General features: G+C 37.1%; 4 protein-coding genes across 4 annotated transcripts; 2 read left to right on the forward strand and 2 right to left on the reverse strand.

The window, feature by feature from the left end:
• The first annotated feature begins 1,829 nt into the window (after positions 1-1,829).
• Positions 1,830-2,208, forward strand: LOC132983394 (histone H4). Its single transcript, XM_061049679.1, has one exon. The coding sequence runs from the start codon at positions 1,873-1,875 to the stop codon at positions 2,182-2,184; it is 312 nt and encodes a 103-aa protein (XP_060905662.1). The 5' UTR covers positions 1,830-1,872; the 3' UTR covers positions 2,185-2,208.
• Positions 2,209-3,682: 1,474 nt separating this feature from the next.
• LOC132983103 (histone H2B-like) lies at positions 3,683-4,133 on the reverse strand. Its single transcript, XM_061049349.1, has one exon. The coding sequence runs from the start codon at positions 4,131-4,133 to the stop codon at positions 3,765-3,767; it is 369 nt and encodes a 122-aa protein (XP_060905332.1). The 3' UTR covers positions 3,683-3,764.
• A 6,885-nt stretch (positions 4,134-11,018) lies between these two features.
• Positions 11,019-11,657, reverse strand: LOC132983411 (histone H1-like). The gene has a single exon (XM_061049698.1). The coding sequence runs from the start codon at positions 11,625-11,627 to the stop codon at positions 11,019-11,021; it is 609 nt and encodes a 202-aa protein (XP_060905681.1). The 5' UTR covers positions 11,628-11,657.
• A 4,298-nt stretch (positions 11,658-15,955) lies between these two features.
• Positions 15,956-16,359, forward strand: LOC132983412 (histone H4). Its single transcript, XM_061049699.1, has one exon. The coding sequence runs from the start codon at positions 15,959-15,961 to the stop codon at positions 16,268-16,270; it is 312 nt and encodes a 103-aa protein (XP_060905682.1). The 5' UTR covers positions 15,956-15,958; the 3' UTR covers positions 16,271-16,359.
• The last annotated feature ends 36 nt before the right edge of the window (positions 16,360-16,395 follow it).

Genomic DNA, 16,395 nt, shown 5'->3' on the forward strand with positions numbered 1-16,395 from the left:
AAACATGATGAAGTGACAACAGTGCTCAATACTAAAATGAAAAGATCTTAGCAAAAACAAGATAAAGTAACCCATCAGTGAGAATAAGACAAATAAAAACAAGATAACAGTAAGAACCATCAATGAGTAAAACATGGTGAGTAAAAACTAGATACAAATTAGCCATCAGTGAAAACGTGCAGATAAGAGATCAATAAATAAACCTCCAAAAGAAGATCACTACTGCATTATGTCCTGTTCATCTCACTGATGGCTGCTGGGATAAAGCTGTTCTTGTATCTCTTCATTTTGCAGGGTGGTACTTGATATCAACGCCCTGACGGGAGGAGCTGAAAATCAACATTTAAAGGATGGGAGTCATCTTTTCAAACAGAGCCTGATATCCTCTGTAACTGTCTGATGTACAGGGATTCTGGGTGAAGCTGTGACTCTCTAATCAGCCTACTGGACTCCCAATTTGTTTTGCATTCATTATTTTTTTTAAATATATAACAACAAAAAAACAGCAACCCACATAAAAAAAAAACCCACACACACAAACCCAAAACAAAACAGACCAAAACAAAAAAGTGACACACACATTACCAATGACATAACCATGATTTACTTTCAGTTTTTGCAACCAAAATAGTGTTTCCATACATCCCCTATTAATTATATATTTTATTAAATTAAGATATCACCACATTTTCCCTTGCCAACCTGTATTTAAACATCCTCCGTCACGTGTTGCCATGGAAACCATCTGTCAAGGAATTTTACATTTTGCAGTCTTATTTTGAAAGTTATCTTTTCCATTATGTAAATTCCTTTGACAACTAATTTCCAAGACTCGTGGGTTGGGGGGGGTTTCTCTTAAGCCAGTTCAATGTTATTGCCTTCTTGGCTGCTACAAGTAGTATATGTAATAAATAAATCGTATTTCTGTTCTGGACTCCCAATTTGATTTAGATAGTTTTTGTTTTTAAGAGAAAGGATGAAACAGATTCAATAAAATCATGTTTTTTTATGTTTTCCATGTAAACATCATATCCCGAATATGATGAAAACCATGAAAAAGCTCAAACCTGGATACTCAACTCCATATAAACACACTCACTCTTTGTGTCCTTTTAGTTACATTACACTTGAATATAAACCTATGTTAACAGCATATGAATGGCGAGTCGTGTAGCCTATATTTAAATGAAAATCTCAAAGGAATACAATACAACATGTCTTTAGTGTCTTTAGAGAAGAAAAAAAACAAAACAACAAAAATCTAGAATGAATTTGCTGCTCTGTTGTTGCAGAAACTCACATGAAGGCAACGTTTTGAGTTATTTGTAGTTTTATGACTTTTCCCTGCTCTCTAAGCATATTTATTATATGAATTTGTGTTGATTTTGTGCTTTTGAAAATAATGTGTCCCTTATTTTATTCAGTGGTAAAATACTTTTTTTCTCTGTTTCAACATCCAGCCATCATTTATTGAAAGGAGCTGTTAGTTAGAGCTTCCTGTCCTCCTCTCCTGGATGTTTTTCATGACCTTCGCTGTCCGAGGTGCTGAAATGATCCCTGCTGCAGCATGTTGTGTCATTTGTTTCGAAACAGAATACAAACAGTAATAATCTTCCTTCATCTCGGTGTGAATGATTTCACTCCAAGATGTTGAATGTTTTCTGGTCCATGTGGAGCTCAGTCATTCTAACAGAAGTCACGCTGTCCCTGACTCATGCTGCTGCTCAGAGGGGGCGCTAATTGCTTTGAAAAAACATGACCGAAGAAGAAGAAAGCAGCCCTCTGACTTCAATAAGGTTCTCAGAGACTAGATTTAAAAAAACGTGAATCCTAATTCAGACTTATTCAGCCTACTACAACTGAACTGTTACGATGTCTGGAAGAGGAAAGGGAGGTAAAGGACTCGGTAAAGGAGGCGCTAAGCGTCACCGTAAAGTTCTCCGTGATAACATCCAGGGAATCACCAAGCCCGCTATCCGCCGTCTGGCTCGTCGTGGTGGAGTGAAGCGTATCTCTGGTCTGATCTACGAGGAGACCCGTGGTGTGTTGAAGGTGTTCCTGGAGAACGTCATCCGTGATGCCGTCACCTATACCGAGCATGCTAAAAGGAAGACCGTGACCGCCATGGATGTGGTTTACGCTCTCAAGAGACAGGGACGTACTCTGTACGGCTTCGGAGGTTAAACCTGTTCCTGACCCACTTAAACTGAAACCCAAAGGCTCTTTTAAGAGCCACACACTCCATCTGAAGAGTTCCTCCATAATTAATATGATCAATTTTAAGTTGTAATGTTGGTGTATCTTCTGATAAACCAAATAAGGTGATGTCTGCAAATGCTTAACATACGCGATATTAACGTCACACACTCCATCTGAAGAGTTCCTCCATATTTAGACAAATATATTTACACATGACAACTAATGTGGTTCAGCATCTCATAAACTAAATAAGGGAAATAACCTGACAGAAAGTTGGTGTATGTATCTGTCTGCTGCACATTCATAACATTTAAGATTAAATCCATTAAGAAAAAATTTAAGTCCACCTCCATAATCTCTCATCCGTTTGCTGAGGAAGTGTATGTTGTATCCATACGATAATTATAAAACCGTACTAGCTAGTAATGACATTCATGTAAATTTAAATGAATGAAGATATTCTCTGCATCATATTTCATCCCCATAGAGGAGAAATACAGGATGCAACTTTTGATTTAGTTTACCTTGTATGATAAATTGACTCCAATCATGCTTTATATAACTGACACTATATCTAGATAGCAGAATAATAAACGCTTTTAATACTTACAGAATACATTTTATTATTATCTCTCTGATTAGGGTTAGCACTTGAACATTTGAGTAACCCAATATATATTCAGTAATCTTGAAATATCTTGATCTCATACTTGGTATAGCCAATAATAATAATGGTACACTTTATTTATGTAGCACAAAACAGGGTTACAAAGTGCTTTAAAAATATATATATACAGAAATGTGAGGAGTACAATACAGGAGTTCTATAAATTATACAAATTAGAAGAATACAGTAGACAAAATTAAAATTAGCAAAAAAATCACAGAAGAGGAAAAGTCAATATAAAAACATTGAAAAGATAAAAAGGAATGAAAGAAGCAGATTGAAACCATAAAGGAGGTAAGAGATTTAAGATACTGCCCTGGATTCTACCATAATTAGTAATAAACAAAAAAGAAAAACACACTCAAACAACAAATCCCCTAAAAGCACATTTGTAAAAATGTTTTTGAAAGAGATTTAAAAGTGGAGTAAGAGCTTGCCAGTCCGATGTTGTCTACAATGCGTCAAATTGATTTTACTGCAGTCAATGACAATTAATTTAGGCTATATTTCAATATAAGTCAGGACTCTCTGCATCAAGTCGTTAGCTGAATACAACTTGTTACAATTCTTTTGTTGAATTTCAGACCACTATCAGCATGTGCATTGACTTAGAAAACAATTTTTCACTGACATATTTGACTTGAGCAAATTATTGATTTAGCCTGAATGATTGTATGATAAATTAGTTTCAATCAAGCCTTATTTGAATGTAGATATTAGAATAAGCATAATCAAGGCTGGGGCTGTTGGACTTTTATAGAATATAAAAAATATAGAAATTTTACATGGTGAACAGCCTGGTATGACATGATATAATCGGACAATCAGGATTTCAGCTCTTAGATGAAGTGTTGGGTGGTCCTTAAAAGGACCGTTTTGTTGCTGGTGATCAGCGGGTTTACTTTGAGCTGGTGTACTTCGTCACAGCCTTGGTGCCCTCAGACACGGCGTGTTTAGCCAGCTCACCGGGCAGCAGCAGGCGGACAGCGGTCTGGATCTCCCTGGAGGTGATGGTGGAGCGCTTGTTGTACTGAGCCAGACGAGAGGACTCCCCGGCGATGCGCTCAAAGATGTCGCTCACGAACGAGTTCATGATGCCCATAGCCTTAGAGGAGATACCGGTATCGGGGTGAACCTGCTTCAGGACTTTGTAGACGTAGATGGCGTAGCTCTCTTTCCTGGACTTTCTCCTCTTTTTGCCGGTCTTGGTTGCCTTTGAGACGGCTTTCTTTGAGCCCTTCTTGGGCGCTTTCACGGTTTCAGGCATGTTTTCTGAATGGTGATCTCAGTGACTGATATCGAAGTGAGTGTCAGAAAGCAGTATATATTTGGTGTTGAAGCAAACAACCATGTGCTGTTGCTCACACAGGATTGGCTGAGATTTGTTCACTCGAGGCTGAGCGCAAGACGCGTAAATTCATAGCTTTAAGTCACGTGACCGGAGCTGAGGCCTGGAGGCCAAAATGCATTTTGGAAAGTAGCGTCCACCATTGATCACTCTGAGAGCTGCATCTCTTGAAAAACGACCATCGATAAACAAAATAAAAAGATTAGACAGCATAAACATTTCCGCTGTTCAAATAAATCTTGAATCAGGTTTACAGTGTTTGGGTGTTTCTTCAACTTGGTGCACTTTTGACCCGGTGAACTTGTCGGAAGACATTTACCAAATCACACTTATCAAAGTCCCATGAGGTGATCTAATTTGCCTAGTTCTACCTGTGTAACTGAAATCTAATGTTGGATTATGTTAATACTGTTAGGTATAGGTTAAAAAATAGGTTAAATTAATCTGTAATCATAGTTTTACTGCTATTTATTTGTACAGTCCATATTGTCAGCATAACAGTATAAATGTAATTTCCACTAGTAGGAAATGAGGTGGATATGATGGTGATGGAAATTACATTTTTACAGTATTTTGGGAAAAACCGCAAGCTAGATTTACATTTTAGTTCTGATTTGATATCTCGCACATAATGCTTACAAAAGACATTTATTTAACTTAAAAAAATCTTTCCACCTACAAACTTCTATGGAGGTACAGCGTGTTTTACATTACAAATCGATAGTTACAACTGTAACTCCAGATTCTATTTCGTATAGGCTTCGCCCTCTAAGGCTATCGCTATTGGGTTTATCCCTCGTGCACCTGCACAGCACTGAAAGAGTTGTAGGTCCACGCCCACCCACGAGGTGGGCCCCACCTCCATAGGTAGCTACCGAAGCTCTCACTGACTTCGGGTCCACTGCTGCCCCCTCCCGATAAGGGATCAGAGCCGGGAACCATGGCCACACTGGACTTTGTTAATTCCTAACTCACAACAGTGCCCATTCGAGCGCTGAAGAAAAGAGGGAACAGAACACAAGGTCTCAGCCGGTTATATACCTGGGGTGGACTGTGGGTGGGGCCCACCTTGTGGGTGGGCGTGGACTACAACTCTTTCAGTGCTGCACAGGTGCGCGAGGGATAAACCCAATAGCGATAGCCTTAGAGGGCGAAGCCTATACGAAATAGAACTAATCAATCTCTCTTTCAGACTTTTTGGTGGAAAAATACATCAGTGTGGTGGAAATGACGGTTAAACTGTGTGACAGATATATTTTGAGTAAAAATGTGTATTTTCAATTATCTCACATTAAATACTAACATGTTTTTTGATTGTTTAAGTACTACTTAATAAAAGTATATCAACATTCATATGATTAATCATGATTTATAATACATTTTCATCATTGAACATGAGGTTTGAGTGTGGGACAAGGGCAAAACAGTTGAAAAGTAAGTAAAATACATATTGGAGACAAGATAAAAGTTTTTATTCTCTATTTATCAAATTGTAATTCTTTTTTGAATATGACCAAAGGACATGAAAGTTATTGTAGTCAAAGAACCATAGCTTTCTTGTTGTTAACTTTCAGTGAGGTTAATTTTCTTTTGATTTTTTTTATTTAGAATGAAATAAAATCTTAAGGAAACCGATGTAACTGTCACATGATTGTTAGTGAAATCGTTCAGATTCTCCAGAACAGCCTGGTTACTGAGTATTCATAATAATAAGTGTTTTATTTTGTCTCCTTCAGTTAGAAGCTGTTGATGACATGTAGACAGTTTCTGTAGTTTGGATTTATCGTGATAACTGGACCATCATCACTTATTCACTGCAGGACAATTCACCTTGAGTCAAACACATTTCATATGATTATAACTGTTTATGTATATTTACTTAATTATTGACACCTCTAAATTGATACGTTTCTAAACATTTATTTCAACTTTGAATGGTCTTGACTTTATTAACTGTACTGGAGAGAACAGATTGTATAAACTGGGACTGTGACGATCACAAGTTACGGGGTAGATACTATTCTTTTAAGGTGATTAAGTGTCTACAAGATGTCTACCTTACTAGTATGTAAATATTATTATTATTTTCATTATTTTTTTACTCTCATTTATATCATTTTTGTGATTAGGATTAAAATACTTGTTCAGTCAGACTCACTTGTTATCATCCTGCACAACTTCATCCTTCTTTCTAATTTATTTAGTATGGACATAAGCACTGAGCTCATTCAATGAGAATGTAACATATCTGTTATTTTGTTTCATTTTCACGCTTTAATCTTCAGGATGTCTGACTCATTAGAATACCTTCCGACATTCATTGTAATAATCACATTCACCCCCATTTAAGTATGCCCTAGACTTTAAATGAATATGCTTTCTTTATCTAACAGGGGCACACATTGAATATGTTATTATTTATTTTTATGAAGCATTAGCGCCCCCCTCTGACCAGCAGCTGCAGCAGGATTCCTGTTAGACTGACTGACCTCCACATTGACCAGAAAACCTTCAACATCTCGAAGTCATTCACACCAAGTTGAAGGAAGATTATTTCTGTTTTTATTCTGTCTCTAAGCAAATGACACAACATGCTGCAGCAGAAATAATTTCAGCACCTCGGACAGCGAAGGTCATCAAAAAAATCCAGGAGAGGAGGATAGGAAACTCTATCAGCACAACATCATTCAAAAATTATGACTGAATGTTGGGTAAAAACATATTTTAGTATTTTTATATTTTAAAGTATTTTACAACTGAACTAATAAAGAACATAGTATTATCAAAAGCACAAAATCAACACAAATTCTGAAAATATAATAAATATATCAGAAAAAAGACATAAAACTGTTACAAAGAAAATAAGTAAATCAGAAATGTTGTCTTTGGAAAAATGAAAACGATCAACTATGTGGTGAACATATCAAGTTAGAATCATTGAAAAATAAATATCTCTAAGAGGATACATTCATTCTTCATGACTCTGTGAGACATTTTAAAAACCATTAAAATGTATCATAGATGTCTACAGAAACATTAGAAAAGCTTCAGTTTATATTGATGGTAAAAAATTGAAATGCTCTTTGAGTATATGATCTCTATGTGCCCTACATAGCACACATTACACCTGTTTGTTATAGAATAATTTAATAAAGCTCTTAATGGTCTTATGAACCCACTAGAGCCCTCAAGTCTTTAGAAAGTTTTTTTTATTAATTGTGTTGTGAGAGAATCACTTCCAAAAGTAGGAGCATTGCTAGTTCTCTAAAGAAATAAAAACAAGATGTATTATGATTCAGGAAACTTTTAAGACATGAATCACAGAGAGAAAACATGTGACATGATTCTCTTCAGAAGGGTCGCTCACAGTGACTTTAAAAAGAGACAAACTCTCCTACAGTCTCAATACATCAAAGAACATTTAAAACAATAAACACTACAAAAAACAACCACACCCACAGACGATCAACAGCAGAACGTCTACCCAAAGGCTCCCACACCTCCACACAATAGAATCAAACATGGACAGCAGAGCAAAGGGAATCACACTGTTCTTAATAGAGATGATAATTACCAGTTGGTCAGTCACAAAGCAGTCTCTAATCCAAAGTACTTCACAAGTTTATCTAAATTCCCTTACAGTGTAAAGTTCAAAAGGAAAAGTTAAAGTGATGCTCAGATGATGGATGAATTTACCTGAAGACCTGAGGTCAACACACAACGTTTATATCCTGATAATTATCATTATTGTTTCATCTCCACGGCTTCATGTCGATATTTATAAAAGCAAACTGAAGACCTTTTAACTGAATATATATTATATATAGTATCTAACTTTGAAGTAGTTTTGATTAAACATATATCTTATATCTGAGTCTGTTTAGTTGATTTAAAGATCATCTTGTTCTTTTTTTTTCCAGCTTATCTTTGACTGTTTTATTATCTTCTTGTGTGTTTCCTCAGTGCATTAATCACTTTTTATAACAAGACTTTTGTATCATGTGCATGGATTGTGTGTGTGTGTGTGTGTGTGTGTGTGTGTGTGTGTGTGTGTGTGTGTGTGTGTGTGTGTGTGTGTGTGTGTGTGTGTGTGTGTGTGTGTGTGTGTGTGTGTGTTATAAAGACACACATACTGTGCCTACTTGTCACTTTGATGTGTATGTGGTGGTTCAGAGAACTGTGTCTTTAGAGGTCATTATTTGTTCCCATCATGCGTCTTTAAAGATAATTAATCTAATGTGGTGGATCTCAACCTGCATTCATCATTGTCTATAATATCAGGTACAGTATCCTTTAATCTACAGGCTATAACTAAAGTTAGTATTTTGTCATCAGTACTTAAAAATGATATGGATCTGTATGAGGAGCATCCTGTAGCATCTTAACCGTCTTCATGAATCACTGTTATGTTTATTCCAAGTGGTCGTCAGTGAACCCGTTTGTGATCCAAACTTAAAGGCCCGTAGAAGTAATGGTATCAACTTCAATGTTTTTATGGGACTCATTCATTTATTGTAAAAATTAGAAAGTCTATATTGAAGTGATTCCTGAGTTCATAGAGTGTGCTGGTGATTTACTGAAGTTCTTTTAACTGAACGATGGTTCTAGAAATCTGCACCTCACAGGAAACATGAGGGAGATAAAATATTGATAATGTCTCTTTATATAAGAGATAATACATATTAAATATACATGTGTACTGGTTATCTAACTGAGAAACTCTGGTGATTAATTTGAATAACTCCTCAAATATAATTAAGTGGCGAACAAATTGAATGTAGTGTGTATTATGGTAATAATTTATATATATATATATATATAATATGTCTGTGCTCACTGTGCTCTCACTATGGTTTCGATATATTGTATCCATGACTACATTGTATGTTACTGTAGTTGCAGTACTGCATCATCCAACTAGTTGACAACATGGGACTAGAATTAAATAATAAACTCATCACTATGAATTAAACAGTACAGGAAGATCTCTTTAGTAAAATGTGGTGGCTCTTAAAAGAGCCGTTGTGGTTGTTTTGGAGAAGTAGATAGATTAAGCTCTCTCTCCGCGGATCCTTCTGGCCAGCTGGATGTCTTTGGGCATAATGGTGACCCTCTTGGCGTGGATGGCGCACAGGTTGGTGTCCTCGAAGAGAAATATTCAGTTGCTGATTCCTCGTTTGAACTGCTTCTAGTTGAACAAAGGCTTCAATGTTTTACTCCTCAGCACATCCTGTTTGTGTTCACGTTTGACATGACGTATTTCAAATTAGATGATCATTATAATATTTTCAGGAACAGTTCTGGAAGAAAGATGCTGTGTTTATATTTTAACATTAGGCTACTAAAAGTAGTGTTCCTATAATATTGCTCCATGATTTGAGTGCAGGGCATTATCACATGTAATAATATTTGGGTATACATTGTTTATTATTAGTTGTTTGTATTAATATGGGTCCTATCTTAATAGAAACGATTAACAAGAAAATGTGTTTCAGTGTAGTCTGTCGAAGCTTAAAATGTAAATGCACCAAAGATAAGTAATCTGATATACCACGGTATGAATGCAGGAACATTTATTATATTAATAAAATCTCTTTATTTGGGTACATATTAATGTAATATGTGGGGGATTGTATTTCTTGTTCCTTTGATGCCAATGCACACATCCCAAACATCATTTTCTAAAAATAATTCAGTCACTGTTTTCTCGTTTGAGATGTCTTTCAGCTTCAATGTTTTACTCATCATCACATCCTATTTGACACACTGTCCAGATTAGTTTTTGAAATGTATTTTAACAAAATAAATAAGTATTTCTAGTAAGGTGGTCATCATATCATTATAATATCAGAAACAGTGAAACAGTTCTGGAAGCAGCGTTAAAATAAAATCATGTGGAGACATATGGAGCACATTCAGCCAACAGAGGGTCATTAAACCAAGATGATTTATTCTGTGAGGATGTTTCATTCTGAGTTTAACACTGGCTGAAATTAATTTATATTTTAATGTTCATACCAGACCTGCTTTGACTCTTGATAAGAGGAAACTGGAAACCACAACAACGGATCAATAATGAACAATTAAATAATTAAATAAGGAAACAACTCAAATAATAAATAATTAAAAGTATCTGTCCTGTTTCCTTTAAACTTTATATCCATGTAAAATTGGCTTTTGCAGAGTGTCCTTAACTCCTCGTCCAATAAGATGATGAATATTGAAAACTCTTCATATGTTTCATTATTTTTGTTGATGATCAATAACCCTTATTGATGAATCATCTTTCAGTGTCTGAACACTTTAAATGAAGGTCACAATATTCACCATTAACTTGATGCTAATTAGCATGCTAATAAGAAGCATACTGGCTGCTTATAGGTCATAATTAAGCTCTTGTTAGTACCTTACAGGACCATAATGTAAGAGTTTGTCCTCATCAGGACTCTGACCTGGAAGAGGACCCGCTTTACAAAGAGGTTTGTTCCCTCAGCTGTTGAAGCTCTAAATAAGCTTCTACGCTGAGATTATTCTTGACTGTACTATATGTAGTCATCTTATTACACACATGGATGTGACTTGATTGATTATAAAAGTATAACTATCCTGAGTTGTACATGATACTCTGAATAGTGACAGAATCTAAGACACAAGTATAAACACTAAAACTGACATCAACATTTAGTGACATTAATAAATATAGATTACATGATTCTAAATAGTATCATTGAGGACAGACTCTTTAGTGGAAGTTGTGGGGGCTCTTAAAAGAGCCTTTGATGCATTGAATGATGGTGTGAAGATTTACTTCTTGGCCTTCTTCGCTGCAGTCTTCTTTGCTGGTGCTTTCTTAGCTGGAGCCTTTTTCACTGGAGTCTTCTTCACCACTTTCTTGGGGGCAGCCTTCTTGGGACTCTTTGCAGCAGGCTTTTTGGTTGCCTTCTTTACTGGAGTTTTCTTGGCTGCTACCTTCTTTGGGGACTTCTTGACTGCTACCTTCTTCACTGGAGTCTTCTTCTTGGGTGTCGCTTTCTTTGCTGCTGGCTTCTTTGCCTTGGCTGGAGCTTTCTTTGCCACCTTCTTCGCTGCTGGTTTGGCGGCTTTGGGCTCTTTCTTTGCGAGCTTGAAGGATCCGGAGGCACCACTGCCTTTAGTCTGGGCCAAAGTTCCCTTTGTTACCAGCTTCACCACGGCGGCGTTGATGCGTTTGTTAGCCTTGACCACATCCACACCTTTAGCGGCCAGTGCCTTCTTCACGGCCGATAAGGACACACCTTTGCGCTCTTTGGACTCAGCCACAGCGCTGATGATGAGCGTCGGGAGGGAGGGTCCATCAGACTTCGGCTTGGGAGCCGCTTTCTTCTTCGGGGTTTTCACCACCGGGGCTGCTGCTGCTGGTGCTTCTTCTGCCATGTTGATCTCTCACTGAACGTGTGGAGAAGACCGACAGGAGGCGGGACTTATAGGGAACATGAGAACCGTAAAGAGTCAACCCACACAGACGCTCTTTCTCCTGTCTGAAATGTGGCGACACTTTGTGTTTTATCTTCAACTTTATGGGGATAAAACTCACACAGAGAATCTGTTTAAACGAACAAAACGTCCCGTATCAGTTAGAAAACCTTCATCTCTTCAGATTCAGCTCATGTTTGTGGACGAGGACTCTTTAATTTCATTACAGCAGGCTTCAAACCTCTATGATACCCGCTCTGTTTGGACAACACGCGGGGATTTTCCGACACATTTCGGCACCTAAAGTGTCTTAATGAGACCTGTGAAAGTTTTAAAAGGATGATAGTGTAAGCAGAGACATCAGTTATTTAAATAAAACAAACATTAACCTTATACTTTGATGTGTTTAGTTTTAATCGGAGAGTTTTCTGTAGAGGTAAACACACGGAGGCTGTCGGAGACTCAGGAGGTCACACAGACTCACAGATGATGTTGTGGGTTTGATCTCCAGGTCAGACCAAATGATAGAATTCACCAAGAGGACACAAAGTTAAAGGTTTATAATAATACGATGTAATAATCTAACAACATAATGAATCATTCCTGTGCTGATAGAGACTGAATACATCACATCAGTTTGAGTTTGTGTGGAGAACAGTTTTCTGTCTATAGGTTTAACAATCACCACTGTCCACTGAGTAATAACATCACATTAATTAAATACATTCAATTAATCTCTAATTCTCCTCAGCTGAGATGCTCATTGATCATGGTGGACTCAGAGTTATTCCTCCTCCTCTGTGATTTATTTGAGGTAAAAAGATCAATACGGATTCTACAGATAGACAGTGAGTTATGATTATCTTTGAAGGTTCATAATATGAAACTCATTGAACTTTTTCAATGTGAAACATAAAACAAATTTTAAACAGATATTTCAGATATTTTCTAAATTAATGGTGAGGTTTTATTTTGAAAGTTTTAAAAATAAACTGTTCTGCTGAAAGGCATTTGTTGTTGACAAACAAGATCTTTATACGGAGGTGTTGATGTTTGGTTTTATATTCACTATTTAAATATATAAAAACATGTTGATTACCATTTTGTGTTATGTTCATGAATGGATGAATGGATGAATGGATGAATGGATGGATAGATGAATGAATGGATGGATGGTTGGATGGGACTCTTTGGTCCAAATCCAAGATTTATCCATCCTGGATAACTCCTCTCACCTTCTCCATGACGAGCTGCTCTTTCAGCCATCGCCTCATCTCCCCCAGGTGCAAAACAGAGCGCTTCAGGTACTCCTCTGTGCCCACTGCCATATGACTGTACAACAGCAGTCTATGACAACAATACCAGTTCAACCCCATAAACATTATTTCATTATTATCATTGTATTATTACTTAGCATTGATATACACTGTATATTCTTATTATATTATATTAGTCTATATGATATATTATATTACATGTTATTATATTGTACTCTATAACTGCACTCTGCCTTACAGTGATACAACACTGCCTCTCTTCACTGCTGTTTACATAACTTGTTGCTATCGATCAAACCAAGTCACTTTAATCATCACTTGTCACTTTATCTCACTTTAAGGGTTCACCACAACCCTTACTCGACTGCCTTAAAGACATTGAAACCTGGAGGACCCTAAACTTCCTCAAACTCAATCCCAATAAGACAGAGGTCATTGTGTTTGGAGAACCTGGTGCTGTAGAAACGTTTGGTCCTCTTGCTGTTAATATGAAAAAATCTGAGTCTTGGTGTGCACTTCGATCATGTTTTTAAATTTGGCAAACAGATATCCACTGTTGTGAGATCTAGTTTTTACAAGCTCAGACTTATAGCCAAAATAAAATTATACCTCCCTGCCAATGATCTAGAAACAGTAATACATGCATTCATAACATCTCGCCTGGATTACTGCAACTCACTATATGTGTGCTTGGACCAGTCATCCATCCAATGCCTGCAGCTTGTCCAAAATGCGGTTGCTCGCCTCCTAACAGGCACAAAAAAAGAGGGACCACGTAACCCCTGTGCTCCGTTCTCTCCACTGGCTTCCTGTTCGCTACAGGATTGATTTTAAAATGTTACTTCTGGCTTTTAAATCATTAAATGGCTCAACACCTCACTACCTAAGCGAACTACTACATGTTCATGCTCCATCCAGAGCACTAAGGTCCTCCAACCAGCTGCTCCTGGACGTGCCCAAAACAAGGCTCAAAACTAGGGGTGATCGAGCCTTTTCTGGTACAGCTCCGACACTTTGGAACAGATTACCATTTAAAATAAGATCTGCTGCCACAACTGAGCAGTTTAAGTCACTTTTAAAAACCCATTTATTTTCCTTGGCTTTTACCTCTAGTTGAGTGTTTTATCCCAGCAGCAGTGTCTATTAGAACTTTGACTATTGTTTTGTGTTTTAATTCACTTTTAATTTTTGCTTATACGTGTTTTTATGATGTTTTGGATGCAATGTATTTTGCCTGATTTACTGTGCAGCACTTTGGTCTGCCTCGGCTGTTATAAATGTGCTATATAAATAAAGTTGACTTGACTTGAATTATCTCGCTATTCACTGCACACAGGACCGGTCCTGGACATCCGGGGGCCCTAAGCAGGATCATATTGTGGCCCTGCCTTGCGGTGGATAGTGGAGTATTGCCATCGCGAACCAGCAACTGTCTACAATCATAAACCTTACGCATTTTATCTGTACCTCTTTGAACATGATGGGACACAAATATTTGACTGCTTATTAAATACACTCACTCAAACAGTCAAAGTAAAGACTTGCTACATTTCTACTTCTACTTTGTTACTGTTTGAATGCTTCATAAAGCATACTTTTTGTACTGATTTTCCCTTCTCCACAGCTTAAAAAGACGGGGAAGTTGCACCAGAAATTCCTACTTTGCTGATTAAGCAATGAAAACTTGTTCTCTTGATATAGCAGACAGATTAAAGATTCTAGTTTGAGTTTATATTTATTCTTTTAGAACACAGCAAGATAATAATAAATTCCACAACAACAACAACAACAACAACAACAACAATGCAATAAAATTGTAACTTTAGTGCAAATACAAGGTTCAGTAGTAAAATACATACATCTAATAAAATATAGATATATATATAAAAAAACAAATAAAAATAAAATTAATAAGCAAAAATATATTTAAAAAAATAACAGACAAAAGGGGAATGAGAAAACATTCATCCAAAGCCCTAAAATGCAAACTTTGATTTTCACCTCATCCAGTTTTTTATCACCCTGTTCCTGTTAATGACCATGTCAGAATGTTTGTCTTCTTGCTTTTTTTGGATGCAAAGTCCTCTATGATGTCATCATATCTTGTTTCTGGTGTCAGCCTCCTTAGATGATTGTACAGCTCGCCCATGCTCCCCCTGAGAAAGACAATATTTTGTTTTTACAAATAGTGTGAGCAGAAAATAATGTTAGGAGTAAGTTAAAGTAAATACAAGGTTAAATGACTTAATTGACTTATTGATTTGTTTAACCCTTACACACTGTTCATAAAGTAACCATTCACAGCATGGAGCAGATCATTTTTCATGCTGTTCCATGAGGTACCTCCAAACTTGTTGTGAGATGTTTTAAATGTTAGCTTCTTATGTTTGAAATGTATCAATCCTATGTGTTATAATCATTTGTAAGCATTGTCTTTGTTGCTCTAATGTCTTCCGTCTTGGCTAGCTATTGTTTTCCTGCTCTCTGAACATATTTATTATATGAATTTGTGTTGATGTTGTGCTTTTGAAAAAAATGTGTCCCTTATTTTATTCAGTGCTAAAATACTTTTTTCTCTGTTTCAACATTCAGTTATCATTTATTAAAAGTAGGTGTTAGAGCTTCCTGTCCTCCTCTCCTGGATGTTTTTGATGACCTTCGCTGTCCGAGGTGCTGAAATGATCCCTGCTGCAGCATGTTGTGTCATTTGTTTAGAAACAGAATACAAACAGTAATAACCTTCCTTCATCTCGGTGTGAATGATTTCACTCCAAGATGTTAAATGTTTTCTGGTCAATGTGGAGCTCAGTCAGTCTAACAGAAGTCACGCTGTCCCTGATTCATGCTGCTGTTCAGAGGGGGGCGCTAATGCTTCATAGGATTTTGCTTTGAAAAAACATGACCGAAGAAGAAGAAAACAGCCCTCTGACTTCAATAAGGTTCTCAGAGACTAGATTTAGAAAAACGTGAATACCAACACAGACTCATTCAGCTTTCTACGACTGAACTGCTAAAATGTCTGGAAGAGGAAAGGGAGGTAAAGGACTCGGTAAAGGAGGCGCTAAGCGTCACCGTAAAGTTCTCCGTGATAATATCCAGGGAATCACCAAGCCCGCTATCCGCCGTCTGGCTCGTCGTGGTGGAGTGAAGCGTATCTCCGGTCTGATTTACGAGGAGACCCGTGGTGTGTTGAAGGTGTTCTTGGAGAACGTCATCCGTGATGCCGTCACCTACACCGAGCATGCCAAGAGGAAGACTGTGACCGCCATGGATGTGGTTTACGCCCTGAAGAGACAGGGACGTACTCTGTACGGCTTCGGAGGTTAAACCTGATCCTGACCCACTCAAACTGAAACCCAAAGGCTCTTTTAAGAGCCATCTACTTCCTTTAAAGAGTTAAACCTATTATATCTGAAATTTTAGACTCTATGTACTCCTATAAAACAGCCCAT

The sequence above is a fragment of the Labrus mixtus genome, chromosome 11 (genome assembly GCF_963584025.1).
Source record: "Labrus mixtus chromosome 11, fLabMix1.1, whole genome shotgun sequence".
Classification (NCBI taxonomy): Eukaryota; Metazoa; Chordata; class Actinopteri; order Labriformes; family Labridae; genus Labrus; species Labrus mixtus.

Bases quoted from the DNA above. Each gene is read 5' to 3' on its own strand.
- LOC132983394 (XM_061049679.1), top strand. From the start codon at position 1,873: ATGTCTGGAAGAGGAAAGGGAGGTAAAGGACTCGGTAAAGGAGGCGCT.
- LOC132983412 (XM_061049699.1), top strand. From the start codon at position 15,959: ATGTCTGGAAGAGGAAAGGGAGGTAAAGGACTCGGTAAAGGAGGCGCT.
- LOC132983411 (XM_061049698.1), bottom strand. From the start codon at position 11,627: ATGGCAGAAGAAGCACCAGCAGCAGCAGCCCCGGTGGTGAAAACCCCG.
- LOC132983103 (XM_061049349.1), bottom strand. From the start codon at position 4,133: ATGCCTGAAACCGTGAAAGCGCCCAAGAAGGGCTCAAAGAAAGCCGTC.